At 36.3% G+C, this 16,486-nt stretch overlaps 1 protein-coding gene across 2 annotated transcripts; it reads left to right on the forward strand.

The window, feature by feature from the left end:
* The first annotated feature begins 1,663 nt into the window (after positions 1-1,663).
* LOC145204332 (prestin-like) lies at positions 1,664-16,016 on the forward strand. 2 transcript variants are annotated; one of them, XM_080076835.1, is made up of 17 exons: positions 1,664-1,813; positions 7,393-7,670; positions 9,145-9,362; positions 9,846-9,926; positions 10,725-10,889; positions 11,144-11,256; positions 11,624-11,746; positions 12,174-12,321; positions 12,724-12,837; positions 13,169-13,342; positions 13,605-13,781; positions 14,032-14,140; positions 14,203-14,302; positions 14,672-14,864; positions 15,097-15,151; positions 15,232-15,353; positions 15,484-16,016. In XM_080076835.1, exons 1-17 carry the CDS (start codon positions 1,728-1,730, stop codon positions 15,496-15,498), a joined length of 2,271 nt encoding a protein of 756 aa, XP_079932961.1. In that variant the 5' UTR covers positions 1,664-1,727; the 3' UTR covers positions 15,499-16,016. The 2 variants fall into 2 exon arrangements, with proteins under 2 accessions (XP_079932961.1, XP_079932962.1); XM_080076836.1 differs by lacking the exon at positions 1,664-1,813 and adding an exon at positions 4,954-5,038.
* Positions 16,017-16,486: the final 470 nt, after the last annotated feature.

Genomic DNA, 16,486 nt, shown 5'->3' on the forward strand with positions numbered 1-16,486 from the left:
GTGGCAGTTGTAGACTTAGTTCGTGTATATGTAGCCTACAGTGCGGTTAATGCCTATTAAAACAACTCTTTTAGCGTCCAGAATGGTTCGTACGTTATATTTTAAGGTGGAATTGAACTTTTGCCTGAAGGTTTTGGTGTTTTTGAACCTCCTTTGTTCTACTGGTGTCAAGCCGTTGTAAGCTTTTAACCTCAACAAAAGTTAATGATTAATAAACCTTAAACTTGTAACGGTTGTAATCATCCATAACGCATAGGCTTCTGGCTCTACACATGTTGTCTTATACATATTAGCGAGAGTGGATTCATTGAAGAAAACATTTTCACAACGGTCTATCTTTGGCGGTGGTGTCTGGTAGTCATCGTTATTTTTGGTAGTTTAAATTGAACATGTACTTCCTTAGAAGGTCACCACAAGGTGTCAGTGGTTCCACTGCCAAAATTGCGTACTCGATTCTTTACGTTAGGATAGATTTATACCTTGGCTTAAATTTGCACCCTGAATTTAAACATGCCTTTTTCGGGGTGATATGCAACTAGGAGTTGATATACAACGAATTTAAATAGTTTTTAAGTGGCAAGGTTTCGTAAACGAATCACCTCCCACCTAGCAAACGTTGTAGGGTTAAGTTGTGCCCGTAATCCTATTCATCCAATCAAGTAGCAAGACCCAAGACGACAGTTATCATTTTTTCAGTTGAAGTGGAACTAGGAACGATTAGTTTGTATTTCTTGAAATCAGCGCCACAGCGAATGACGGTAGATACTTAACTATCACTATAGGTCTCATAGTATTATTACGAATAACTCAAATCGACTCAATTTGCAACACCGTTTTATATTTTTGGGTGGTATAGAGCAGGCGAATGACCCCACTAGCAGAATTGTGACCCGGGTATAAATACTGCAGAATACGTTGGCGAAATGCAACCACACAAATCAAACGCATGCAATAAGCTGAATGACCGCAAATTGACATTCGTTTGGTGGCATTAGAGGAAGTCCATGAACGCTATGAATAACGGCTACACGCACGAACTCCGTTGACGCTACAGTTGTAAGTGCTGCATTTTAACAATGCATGATACCAAACGTTTATTTAATTGGCATCATGTTTGCCGTCAAATTATATTCTTTTCTACAGAGCATTACATCAGGTCTGGTTTTTCTATGTTACCATATTGTGTAACGCGCTATAACGCAATTAGCAGGATATGGCTGTTACGGAATTACCATATGCCTCGGTACGCTGTAGTATATTTACTCTAGGGTCAATGAACAAACAGTTTTGCTAGTTTTCCAGTTTGCATTGGTGTCATAGTAGCAATTACTGACAATAGGTAGTAGGTAAGTCTGACATGACATTGCAAAACGTTTGAGTGTCATTAGTCATTTAGTGTGAAGATCAGGTTAAAGACTATAATTATATTGTAATGCAGTTCAAAGTTGCTTGATGCAATAGTATAATAGTTGGCTAAACTACAAAAGCAGAACTAGACTAGATCTGTGTCCAAACCTGTATTAGTGGTTTGGCAGGTGATGGGATATCTTGCATACATCAAAAATCAAGATTATTGAGATATCACAGGCTTTATAGCGCATTGCTATACTCATTATTGTTAATATTTGGTAAGAATACACAATAATGTATAATACAGGTTTATTCTTCACATTAGGCGCGTAATTACTACTTCTGACATATTTTAGTATACATATGGCCATAAAATAATGTTTGAAGATGAAGTGAAGGACGGATTGCTGACTCATGCAAAAGGGAATGACATAGACATAGTTGATCCTGAGAACAATTACAAGTAAGTGTTGTATTACATATTAATGACTGCTTAGTTCAAGCCATCGCTCAAAATAACTTTAACTTTTTATGAAAGTGTGTTACTTCTCGATATAACGTTTCAAGGCCTGTCAAACTTATGTGAGGAGAAAAGGCCTAAAAAGCTTTCATTTTAGTGTGAAATAGAGATTGTTGTACGTTTACGTTTAACTTTCGCCAATGGACCCAGGTCTGTAGAACAGTTAGCTTTTGTGGTTTATCCCACGGGCGGTAACGTTTGAAAACCGCAGTATACTGTTCAGCCTACAGGAGTACGGATCATTTATGATGCATAAACGTGTGGGCTAATTAAGTCAGTATTTAGATCACACAGGCACAGCAATACATCTAAGTTTAAACCGTTTACAAAAAGCATAGTCATCTCGTTACTAAGTACACATCAATAACAAAGCGGTTAAGGGTTGCAAAAAAAAATAATGATACGCAAGACAAATACGCCACACTCGGCGAGAGAGAAAGAAAGAAGGCAGATCGACAAAATCGCTGCAGGCTCGGATATGCAACCCAAGGCAAACGTGGTAAGATTGGTCGCCGGACTGCGAAAAACGCCACTGTTGAGTAAACCTCTCATAAAAACTCTTTGTACATTCTGCGGAATCAGCATGACAACATGTAAACTTTGCCCAGGCACCACGATAATGAAAATCACGGTTTGAGTAAAGATTTAGACATACGGTCGTGACGGTAAATTTGGGTCTCAGATAAAAATATATTTATTTTACAAATTGACGTTGTTGATACATTTTCCGGCGCCGAGCTAGAATCGTTCGAATTGCCTTAGGATGTGGGTATTAAAATCACGATATACATGATTGGCAGCATGAAAAACCGGTAAGGTGTTCCCTATATATGTACATTTAATTATCTTTCTAGCCTAACAAAAGGTGTGGGTGTGACTTAGATTGCAAAACTTTTGTGTTTGGAATGTTGTTACCATTGGCGGTTGCACGTAGGCAAACTCCTATCGTCCAATGCGCTTTGCAAATAGATTCCAAACGAATTTTCGTAGATTTATTTGCAAAAGGCGTCAAAGTCGTTAAGCATGTTCTAAATAAAGGCGAACAATGCTTTTTAAATATTGAGCCAAACGCGGTCTTTGTGGTTAGCAGGCACAAAGGTATTTTATACTTTCGAAGAAAGGAATAAACATCCACTAAGCTGTTTATTAGTTGTATTGTGGTGGATCACATAGTAGAGAATGGTGTTTAAGACTAAAGCCCCTTTTACATATTACATATTTTAGCACATTTATACGAAATTTTTTTAAAGGTATAATGAAGTATTCCATAGAATTTGCATGTTAAATTTTATATTCCCACACCCGAATAAAGGCAACAGTGTAAGAGCACGTGATTGCCTGTTTTTAATTTTCCAAGTATTAAAGCCACAAGACCTGATAACGTCCGCCTACTTACATTCAGCTAAGTAATATTTAACATCAACATCACGCCTAAACGACATTCCAAAAAGTTCAAACCTTTGGGCCTGAAAATCCCCGTCAAATCGCGAGTAACGAATTGCATATTTCCAGACCGTCTGGAGTCGTGGCATCCAAATCGGGTTTTGCTGAGGGCTATTAGGTGCGCTGGTCCAAGCTAAGTGACACAGCACTATGATTTAAAACAGACCACATTTTGTTCGTCTGAAATTAGACTACTGTTTGGTAAAAAGGCAGGAATACTGTTTTGCAACTTCTAGCTACGTATGAACATTTATTTGACACAATCATCAAGTTTAAACATATAAATAACAATGAATGAACGGGTATTGCTCTTCCAACAGTTTTATCATAATAATCGAAGTTTCGACGTCCCAAACGACGCCTTTATCAGGATAATGGCATATCTTAAAAGACAAATTTATGGGACGTCAAAGAGCGATTATTTATGATAAAACTTCTGGTAGAGCAATACTATACATCACTCTGGTAGAGCAATACTATACATACTATACGCCTGACAGCAACAGCATATTAATACTTAACAGGAATTTTTGTAAGTTTCAAAAATTTCTGCAAGTTTTTAAAATAACTTATTTTGGATACCAAACAGTCGAAAACAGATTGAACAATTTTGTTTTCAAGACAATAGTGATGGAATTCCGGAAGGGGGCACTAATCTGTAACAACACAAGTCTTAAATAGCAACCGCGTTGGCCCTTGTTGACAAATTACTCAGTCAAACTACACTGCGAGGTTTCGAATGTTGTTACGCCGGACCCATTAGTGAACACTATTACCGGAACATCTTGTGTACCTGTTTTCTTGCTTAGGGCCTTTGGAAAACAAAGCTGTAAATCAGACTAACATAGCAGCGCCTAAACAAATTCCGTGTCTCCTCTACCAAATTAACTGCCAACATTTGTAGGCCGGGCGGAGACTAAAAGGAAAATAGGGTATAGTGTGTTAACATTTACACCCACGTCTGAGAAACTGAAACAAACAAAATAAACTGAGCCTTAAGCAAGGTATGCCTTATATCTGAAAAAAACATTTTTGCGTTGACTTCATCCTTAGTGATATCACATTAAAGGTCAAGAAATAGTCATGTACTGTGTCATGTCGATTATCGATACGTATTTGGGTGGTCCGAATTTAATCAAGCCTCTGTGAATTCCGCTATCCTTTTTAATTCGATACGTGTAAAAAGAAATATGCACGTGAAATTTCCTATGCCAAATTTAAATGCGAAGCAACGTGGGTCAGACTTTAAAACGTAAATTATTCTTCAATAATCATAAAAAATATAAATGACGAAATTTCAACCACTGTTAATCCAAGTTATCTATGAAAATACCTGTAAACCCTAATAATTTTTTTATGTTTTCTCCATAATATATATAAGCTAGATTTTGTGCATTGGGTTTCGTCTTCAACTAAAATTCCAGGTCTTCATAAAAAAAAATCGAATCCAATTTAATTGCTTCAAAAAGCAGCCAACGTTCCTTAACAAAACGCGTAAGATAACAAGTCATCCACACCGGATGCTAGCAGCAATGAACTTAAGTAACCCCTTTGCGATGTTGGGATTGGTCCGCCTGTTCTCTTCCCTTTTTCACATGTCGAGGAATTGACATGTATATAAGGCGCCCAGTAAGCGAGTTCGGCTACACTCAAGTGGTAGAAATTTGCGAAGGAAAAAATGGCGCCGAACCAAGACCAAGAGTTACAAGTGATCGCAGCGGAACAGTAAGTGAAAACTTGTCACTGGCAAACTTGTAGACGCGAATACGAATAAGGCGACCATTATGTGTTATGTTGTATTATATAAACTCGTTACATTTTTTAAATTGCTATAAAAAGTTGCTTTGTAAAAGGATTGTGTTTTTTTTATGTTTGAGTCGTTTCTGCGACCTATGTATTGAGCGTTATTGCTCTAACACGTTTAGCGCTTCTTTTAGTAAATATACTTTTGCGCCAGGACGATTTTAACCGATAATTGCTTTGTACTGATATTTGCTATGCTTTTTTGCATGTTTTTAATAGGCTAGTTGTTATTCCTTCAGTCGCGTTTTTACCTAATACTATTCGATTAGAAACAGATAATAGTATTTTATGCACTTAACTTAAACGATGTATTACGCTGTAACTTTTTAGTTCGCCTAAAACAAAAAGTTTTAACCTTAGGTCTACATTTGAAAAATTTTATACGCTCAGATTTTTTTACAACCCAATGGCAAATACCATACTTATAGCACACGCCATAAACCACTGAGTATACTTTGGAAGTTTTTACAACTGACTATAAACTACAGTTTCAATACGTATAGTGTGACTATTACGCACTTTTGCGCACTTGGTGATTCACTAAAAACATCGACATGACATTTAATTTTTTTTATCTAAGGTTATTTTTTGTCTGAATTTGACTACAAACTGCTAACCTTTAAACGGTGATTTCAACGCATGATTTACATTTACTCAATTTTAGCAGGAGTGACGGTTGTTTAATCGAGCGCTAAAACGGTTTCGTACACTGTCTATTATTATTGAGAAGATGTTCTCCCGTTACACAAGTATTATAATTTACTGTTCAACACACCGATTTTTCTTCAACAGACTCGTTATGTTAATGTGTCAATTTTTTAGATGTGATTGTCAGGTGTTTAAACAAGCTGCTATATTAGTAAAGGATATACCATTTTAACCGACTGCAGCAAATTATTTTTATGTACATAGCGTTAAGTTAACATATTTCGGAAAAGCGACCCGAATGACAAATGGAGTAGGGAATTGACGGGATGACAGAAACGTTGAACAATATAAATTTACAAGAATTTTTAGAGTTGCTCAGAACTGGTTTTGGACTTTTGCCCTTTTCATAATTTTTGACCCCATATGGCGTTTGTCAAGCTGTAACTCATGTCAGACCGCAAAGTCATCATCGTTCTGATCCGACATTGACATGGCGTCAATGCAAAATCGCTGCGTCAGCATAAGTCTGGAATTCCATACGTTATCTTTAAGATTAATCCTTAAAAACGGTCCTTCAGGATCCAAACAAGCCACAAACAAATTTCGGAAACAAAACCATAAGCACATTCTGTGATAAAGTCTAGAAAGTCCACAAATAAAAACTATTGCAAAACAAATCGCTCTTAGGATTTTCCACAGTGATAAGCCTTTTGCGGTAAACCTAAAGAGCCCTTATGACGACATTGTGACCAAGAATTAAACAGTTTGCTCGTAAAGTGTTTGCTATATAGGCAACGCTTCCGCAAATTCCGAAAAAATGCAAGGTTGCATAAGTGTTTTGTACTTTTACCCTTTGGACTTTTTATACTTTTGACCTTGTGTTATACGCCTTATGAAAACAATTAAATCGAGGTTTCTGTAAATACCGCAAAATTCACAATTTTTCTTTACTAACCCTGTTGAGCAAACTCTTGATTGACATGAAATCCACAAAGTAAATCTTTTGCAATATGAAGCGCCATTCAGCCACCTACATACAAAACGCACGGTGTAGGTTTCAAAGCTCGCCTTTTAACATCCAAAACGGGTCGGAATACAATTTCTGTTGAATTGTGGTGTACACGTTTAATACAGAGTTTCTCAAACTGGGGTCCCTTGTCCCTTGGGGATCTGAGCGACAGTTTTGACGATGAGCACAATATCCTACTTAATGTTAGATTGGCAATTCTATCGGTGTAAAATAATGTGGAATACAGATATCAAGCTGCCAAACGATAATAAAATTAAATTTACAAGAAGAGCTCTACAAACTTGATATTATGCCAGGCAGCAATAGCTTATATAATAAGAGCAATGTTCGAGCACAACTTTTATATTGTGACATGACAAACTGACCTTTATATTGTGACATGACAAGCTATTCTTAAAATATTCGTGGAATGCATTTAGCCAGGAACGCGAGTGGTCAAAAGAAAACGGGACCCAGTATGGATTTTTTTAAAGAAATTAGAACATCAATTTTCGACCCTTAAAGTTTAATCCAAACAAAATTTAGCGGAAAATATCAACTGTGATTACTCATTACCCTGATTTACTCATGCTCAATTTAACAAACAAACTTTTTGCAGACATAATGATGTCAGCAACCGTTACATCATTGACCGACCCACGCAAACCCAGGTGGAATTCCAGGAAATGTTTTCGGGGACCGAGGTGGACCCACCCTGCCCCACGATGGGGGACCGAGCCAAAAAGTGTGCCAGAGATTGCAGCTGCAGTCTGATGGGAAGCATCCTCCTCGGTCTATTCCCGATTTTCACGTGGTTACGGAAGTACAACATCCGGCAATGGTTACCTGGCGATCTTGTGGCTGGAATCACAGTCGGTGTGGTCCATATACCACAAAGTACGTTGAAGTTTACTACGTAGTTTTTGTGTTTTTTTAGTGTTTGTTACAGGATCTTTTCCGCGCATAGTAGGCATCAGCAGAGTTGTAAACGAGTCTGAAATTAGAGCCCGAACCAGGCTCGAAGCCAAAAGTACAAGCCAGAAATCCGGCCCGGCGCCTTAGTAAATAACAAGACAGCAAACACAACAGACAATTGGTCTTGAACAAGGCGTTTTAGGGCTGTTTGACATTAGGTCAGGTCCAGCAACTGGCTACTTTTCCAGTTAAACTTATTCAAAAGCCGAACCCGACCCGAACACGAAACCCGACCCGTGGCATCATATGCCGATGATCACTGATTATATGTGTGACTTTCTGTAAAAATAATTGATGAAGCAACAGTGCTTCCTAATGTGATGAAGCCCACGTAGGCGCAATATATATGGTTTAGCACTATTTGTTGACTGAATCTGATTAGTATAAGGACTGTAGCTTTGTCAATTATTCTTAGTTTTCATTCTTAAAACAAATAGACAAAAAATGTAGTGATATTAACCTCTCAAGGTGTCGATATCATAATTACCCGAATATATCATACCCGTTTCCTGTGTTAAGTAAATATGCGATTGCTTGCACCGGCGTAAACTTGTTGTTCAGGAACAACCCTGTGTATACAAGGGTGCTTAATACATATTTGAATTGGAAGGAGGGTGTATGTATAACCCGTAACATTGTGGTTGTAATAACTCAACGTATACTTCAGAACAACGTAGTTTTTGTTCCTATAACGCGGTCAACACCCTTGTGCAAACAAATAAAGGAATTTTATTGGTCGTCAAGTATTGGTTATTGCACCCTTAAAGACGACTGTTATCGTTGTACTTAAGTTTTGCGATCACAAAACCTATTTTGCGAGGACATAAACCGCAAGAACCATCGTTCGATTTTTATAGTATAAACAGGCAATTAATGTTGGTAAAGTATTCGGTCTAATCACTTAAGACCAATAAAAAATGGATACGAATGGTATTAAAACCTTTTTGGCAAATTCCTCTTTTACCAATTTAAAACAGTTTCATTCCTCCAAAATAAACAGTACAAAACAGTGGATTGACGATGCTAAATTAACAGACGCCATGTCGGATGCGCATAACCTTGATTTCAATGCGCAAAGTTTAAAAAGATAATTTTTACATAACACACGGTAGAACACAAGTAAAATTACGTCCCAGAAGTTTCAAAATGGTTCACTGGGGAAGAATTGCTTCCAGGTTGAAAACCAATCATCTAGATTATACCAGAAATAAATCATTTAAAAAAATGCAAAAAAATAGGTTAACATTTTTTAACAATATTGTTTTTTTACTTTGGGTTTAAGCTTACATTGGATCTATAACCAAGAAACCATTGTTTCATGCGGATATATGCTAAAGTTTCTAGTGGATTTTTTTTATGCGATTTCATCGATTCCTCACACAGTTTATTCTCTTAGGTATGGCATTTTCTTTGCTTGCTGGTTTACCGCCAGTTTTTGGGCTCTACACTTCATTCTATCCTGTACTGCTATACACACTGATGGGGACTTCACGACACATATCAGTGGGAACATTTGCAGTTACAAGTCTCCTCACACAGTCAGTGGTTGTACGTTTCGTCCCTGACGACCCAATGTCTATGATCGTGAACACGACTGATGCCAACGCCACTATGGTAAGTGTATGAAGCAAGTTTCCTTTTTTTTATTATGATTAACTTACTAAAATTTCATTTAATTATTTGGTGAAGAAATAGGACAGTTTGTTTTTCTGACCATACGACCGTTGTTTCACTGACGAAATCATACATGTTTAAACGCTACATGGCATTATGGACATCGTAGCAATATTTTTAGGTGGAGTAAAACAGTTTGGAAAGTAAAATTTATTGGCCACTATTTGTTAGTCTCCGATGTATAAACTATAAAAGTTAAGTGACTTTTACTTAAAATGTCCCAATAGTTGTTGTTGTTTTGCAAAGGCCGTCAAAGTTAAAATCTGAAATTTCCAAAGTGTTAGTTTAACTCTAATTCCACCTGAGAAAATCTCCCTAAAAATGACGAACACTACTTCCTATTTACTTTAGTTTAAAGCGTCATGGTGGTTAACCTAAACTATTCTTTACCCCTAATAACCACGCAAACGAAACTTTCTCCAGGTGCCTCCAACCATATCTGACCTTGATGAACGGCGCGTGGCTGTGGCATCGGCACTAATGCTTCTAATGGGAGTGTTTCAGGTCAGTCTTTGATAAACAAGATTTTTGTGCTATGATTCGGCGCTCGTGATCGACTAATTGATTGCCTTTGAGTTATATATTCGTTCAATGCAAAAAATGTGTTTACTCCGTAGTTTACGATGTTTACCATGTGTTTAGTCAAATTTTTCAACTGCACGATATTTGGTGGGGAAGTCCGACACAAACAACAACTAGTATCTTGTTTAGCATTACTCCAGTTGAACGACAAATTTTGTCAAAGTAGTTAAAGTAACCAACTCTGCTACCAGTCTATCGCTTTTTATCGCACTTCAAAATGTGCTTAAAACAAATAGACAAAAATATGTACAGATATAAACATACCAAGATGTCGATATCAATGTCATCGAATAGCATACCGTTTGCTCGGTGTGAACTTTTCGACTGCACGCGAAAACAGAAATAATTAAAAAGAGACTGTAGTTTATTATTTGTTTCGTGGTGTGTTGCCCAAATTTTAAATTTATAAATTATGAAGTCGGTTTATGTATTTTACAATTTCACACATTGGAGGCATGTGAGTTAGTCGATGGGTCAGCAGGGGTCAAAAGTTGCGGTCTACAACTTAAGATGCCTTTCGATTTGTTATGTGTAAATTTACACAAGTTAAACCGGCGTGTTTTCCAGTAAAAAAAGAAAAAAAGAAAAGAAATAAAACAAATACGATATGCAACAACAAGCCGAGTATCAAGTCAATACTTCATTGTTATATTTGCGACATCGAAACAGTGCCCTATTTACTCATCAGATTTTTTTTAAAAAACGTGTTTCTTTCTTCAGCTTGCGTTCGGGATTTTGCGTTTGGGTTTCATCACAACTTACCTCTCGGAGCCACTGATTCAAGCTTTTACCACGGGAGCCGCGATCCATGTTGTGACGTCACAAACCCCTTCTATTCTTGGCATTAGTGTTCGCTCGTTCTCCGGGGCGGGCGCATTTTTTCGGGTAATTTTAAATGAAGATTTAAACAAAACCACAAACTATACATTTTTTGGTTCTCACCTATAAATTAAAATATCGAGCAATCAAACCTAATTGATTTTCCCAGGTTACAAGCAACAGTGTGTTGAAAAATACTTTTAGGCAGTTGGATCTTCAAATTTTACAATGTTCCTTTGACGTTCGTGAAAAGCAGAGCCATGGAAACATAAAAGACTTCCAAATATTTAATGATTTATAAAGTTTCTTTTTTCCTACAGAATTGGATTGAAATATTTAGCAATCTTCCAAGCACGCATGTTCCCACACTGATTATATCGATAGTTTGTATTTTTCTGCTCGTCGTGGGAAGAGAAATCAACCTTAGATACAAGTAAGAGATAAAAATACCAGACTGGTCTAAAAGGACACGTTCGTTTAAAACATTAATTTTGTTTATATTTTTTCAAGCTAAAAATTTTGTTTTGCCTCATCAAATTCAATACATGTTTACTAAGACGGTGTTTCAAGAATTTAAATAAAATGCTTTGTACTTTAATATAACTTACAAGTTATGCATAACACTATATTATGTATATAATCACAATTATTATTTCTCCGTTTACAATGAACATCTTTGAACAAAAATGAACAACAAACAAAACTTTAACGCTCATCACTCATATACACATATATAACGGTTTTATTTGTACCCGGGTACCTTGGACTATGATTTTATTACCGATATACCTCATCCACAGAGAGAGGATGAAGTTTCCTCTTCCAACCGAAGTAATTGTGGTTGCCATAGCGATCTTAGCCTCGCATTTTGGAATGTTCCAAACAAGATTTGGAGTAGTGGTGGTTGACAACATTCCGACAGGGTTAGTATTTTATTTACATATTATTTGCACCCATTTTTTGGTGACTTTTACCAGCAAAATCACATTTTACCCTAATTCATCCAAAAATCTAAACAACAAAGCACATAATATTACCAAAAAATAACTATTTTTAATTGCTTAAAAATCGTTGATTGCTAAATTTGAAATCAACGGGTTAACCTTGTATGACCAAGATATTTGTAATTTGCTTCCTGTTACATCATGTCAGGGTAGTTAATACATTTTAACAGAGTTTTTTGTTGATGGTTAAATTTGCATCAACGAGTTAATCTGGCGTGACCAATATAAATGTAATTTGTTTGCTATTATTCAATTATCCGACTTAATACATTTTAACAAACATTTTCATCTGACCGACAAAAAAACCTAAAAAACGTCTTCTATAATGACTAAAATCTTTTTGTAGATTACCAGCCCCAAAAGTACCGGATACAAGCATCTTGGGTGACATCATCGGTGACGCATTTGCGCTTGCCATTGTCGGATTTGCGATCAGTGTTTCACTATCAAAAATGTACGCACAGAAGTATGGGTACGCTATAGATGCCAATCAGGTACGATCGTACAATTCGTAAACTTCATACTCCATGTTTTTCATTTTGACGCTCTTGCACTTATCACAAAATGTTGCATAACACAAATTGTAATTTGACAGTTTTAATTGTATTTACCGAATAATAATACGAGTCGAACTGTCTAAAAAAATAAGTCAAACAGAAAACATTATAAGAATTGCTGCAAAACAGTAACCAAATGAATTGTACTGAACGCAATCTTTTCATTATCTGCATAAGTCTTTAAAAAGTAAATAGTATAGGATATAAACTAGTCGACCAATACCTATTTTTTGGAATTACATTGCACTTTATTTTAGCGTTCTTGCAGCATTTTTGTTGTCTTCTTAAACTTTAAGATGTGCCAAACTACTTTTACATTTGTTGATTGGATTTTCGTAGGAACTTATTGCATACGGGGTCTCAAACATTGTTCCTGCCTTCTTCCTCTGTTTTCCTAATGCGGCTGCCCTCGCCCGATGCGTGATTCAAGACAATACTGGTGGCAAAACACAGGTAATCAAATAATATACTCAGATCGCCGAGCTGAATAACATACTTACCTTAGCTGGGTTCAGTCATATGCATTACAATCTAACGTTGTTTTTACGAGTTGGGGATCTTGATTAAAATTGTTTTAAAGTTGATTTGATTATATTTATGAACTACCAAACCAACCCCTATCACACATTCAAACTGTATTGTTATACGAATTGACGTTGTTAACAAGCATGACCTTTCAAAATTTTAAAATATAGAATTAGACTACAAAATTTGTTGGTGAAATTAGGGTTTTGAATGACTATAACGTTAAATACAAAGTGAATAACATTTATTTCTTGCCTAGGTCGTGGGAATCATTTCGGTTGTAATCGTGCTAATCACCATTCTTGTGTTGGGGCCCATCTTCGAACCGCTACCCCGTGCTGTATTAGGATGTATTATTGTTGTGGGATTGTTCGGAATTCTCCAACAGTTGGCCATGCTCAAACCCGTCTACAAGATGTCCAAGGTTGACTTCGTAAGTACATTGGTATATGCGGCATCAATCAGCATTTAGTTGCACGCTTTTGAATAACATTTTATTTAAAATGCAAAACGTCTAGGAAATTACGTAACGGTCTTATGAGGAAGTAACAACTCAAATTTGCCCGGCGAATACTTATGCTTTCATCAGTGGTATATAACTCATTTAAGGGTCTTTCGAAATTAGTTTTACCAATAAGCTCGAAACTGTCCATATATGTGATGTGAATAAGGTAATACATTCGACGTTTCCTTAGGCTGTGTGGATCGTTACTCTGCTGGCTGTTGTGGTGTTCGGAGTCGATATCGGCCTGTTGCTTGGGGTCGTTTTTTCCATGATAACAGTAATAATGCGGACACAACATCCACGCTGCGAAGTGATGGGAAATGTTGGAGGGACGGACATTTACAGAAACTGCAAAAGTTGTGTTTCGGTAAGTTGCTTTTTACTAATCTAAAGACTTTTTTGTTTCTTACAGAAACTTAACAAAAAAAACCTAATTCGATTTTTCAAATTTTTAAATGCATCTGATAAAAATATTCTAAACCGTATTAGTTGTCTATAGTGAACAACATTTTACGTATGTTCCAAAAACTTTTTTGCCATAAAAAATCATTTACTAGTGGCTATGTATTATTCTTTAAATACTCCAACGTCGATCTTATTTTGGGGTGTATTTGCAGGCGAGTCCATATCCTGGAATAGTGATCTTCAAATTTCATTCTGTATTGTATTACGCCAACAGAGACTTCTTCAAGGCGAACTTATTCCAGGCGACAGGAGTAGACCCAGGTATGTCAAATCACGTTAACCCACATGTGGACATCAATAATATAAAACTATTTTGTTTGAAGATTTGGTGATTGCCGAAATCAAGAAAGACAAAGAGCGTCGTGAGGCCGAGGAAAAGAAAAGAAGAAAATCATCGACCAGCAGTTCTTGTTTTGCCATTAGGTAAGTGAGATGATTGTTTTGATAAAAAATGTTAAAATTAACACAACTGTTTGTACCATTCTGGTTCTTACGTCCTCGTGCCGCTTACAATTTCCTTCTTTTTTTTGTTTGTGCACAAAATTTAACAACATAAAAAGCTAATCCATTTTAAACAGAAGAGTAATTTGAACAATTTTACAACAAGCAAACTGTTCATCACAAATTAAATGATTAATTTTTATTCGAAATGAAGACTTTATGCATTACAGCAACAACATGCACTAAAACGAAACTTTAGTGTTACACTCATAAGTGATATAACAACGTTCAAAATGCCCCGGTTAAAAACTGTTAAATGGCCATACATAACTTTAACCACTTGTCCTGTAGAAAGAATTCCCGGCAAAGCGAGAGCGTCGCTGTCGAAGTTGCTTCCAACGAGACATTACCTCCGAGTGTCATGAGTGGAAAATATGTGAAAAGAAATTGCGACGACAAAAACGCCGAACCCTTGCATACAATCGTCATCGACTGTTCAGCTTTTACTTTCATTGATCTGGTTGGAATGAAAACACTCAAAGCGGTAAGCAGAATCCGAAATGTATTGGGCTACTTCACATTGCGATGATAGAAACAAGTAAATTTTGTCAACGGATTCTGTTTTCTTAATGTCCAAATACTGCTTTTTTATTTCTGCCACAAAAGTTCTGAAGTACATAAATTCCCAACTTAATGAACACCCACTTGCTTGTTTCTACCATTCCGTGTTTATTTCCTATATTTGACTTTGATGAAAATGTTGCGTTTATTCTCAGTTATGCAAGAGCTACAAGGAGATCGAGGTTACCATGCTGCTGGCAAATGTTTGCCGTAAGTTGGTTTTATTAACTTTATTGTTAGGTTTCATTACCCCGAAAATGGGTTTTTAATTATTTTGGTTGTTGGTGCAGTGGACGTCAGAAACTCGTTGGAACGTGCTTCGTATTTCGAAATAGCTGGAAAGGATAGCGAGTTTGTCACAGTCCACGACGCGGCGCTTTTTGCAAAGTTTAAAGAAGACAGCAAAAATGAGGTAACCATTGCTAAAATAAATTTATATTGAGAAAATGTCAATTGGCCTAAACAAATTTTTTATGCTTAATTTGTCTGACTCAAAGCATAGCCGTTGGCTTATCAGAAGTTACCTCCTCTTTGTTTTTCAGACAAAATCGCTTTAACTCCACTATCACGTCTAACACCCGATGCGATCAATTCATCCACCTTTTCATCGACATTTTATATGCTTTTATATGTGTTATTTATCAAGTAGTTCATGCTGTAGCTGTAGTTGTTTTATTTTTGCTGTTTATATGCATGCTGATCAATCTGTATTCGTTTTGTCTAGTTGGTTGCAATGCTATAATACGTTACTCGTTCCGATGGATGCCTTTAAATATATTTGTTACAAACACTCCATGGTTTGACATACCACACCATTAGGAATATCCCAGCTAACAAAAAACGTTATTACAACATTCGCAACGTTGTTTGAAAGTTGTCAAGTGGTTATTAAGCTATTTTTTACAAAGTAAATGTTGCACTAAGGTTCTATGGAATTAGGTTAGCCCTGAACGTAACTATACGTTATTAAAACGGTTAATAAAAAACGCCTATGAAATAACGTTTACGTGTGGTTGTAATACGACGTGTGAATAACGTTATATAATTTACGTTAGAACGTTAGATTAGATTACTTTGCGACATAATCAAAGCGTTTTGATGTAACGTTTTTATGTGGATGTTTTGATTGGTATACGAAACGTTTTTAATTTATCTCCAAAGCTTACGTTTTCGCAATTTAACAAAGTGACGGAATAAAAACGTTTTAAATCGACGTTTATACACGGTTTTGTATATTTGTTCTTAAATCGCTATGTGCGATACGATTCAAATCCAACGTTTTTATCACCTTACTAAACAATGAAGTAAACACGTTCCAAATGAACGTTTTTTTATGGTTACAATAATTTGTTTTAGAAACGATATCAAAGTTACGAATGGATGTCAACGTTTTTGTTACCTTGGCTTACCACGAAACGAAGTAAACACGTTCAAAATGAACGTTTTTATATGGTTATACAATAATTTGAAATAACGTTTGAAACGATATCAAAGTTACGAATAGATGTCAACGTTTTTGTAACCACACCACACAACGAAGTAAAC

This window comes from Phallusia mammillata, chromosome 8 (assembly GCF_965637545.1).
Source record: "Phallusia mammillata chromosome 8, kaPhaMamm4.hap1.1, whole genome shotgun sequence".
In the NCBI taxonomy this organism is placed as follows: domain Eukaryota; kingdom Metazoa; phylum Chordata; class Ascidiacea; order Phlebobranchia; family Ascidiidae; genus Phallusia; species Phallusia mammillata.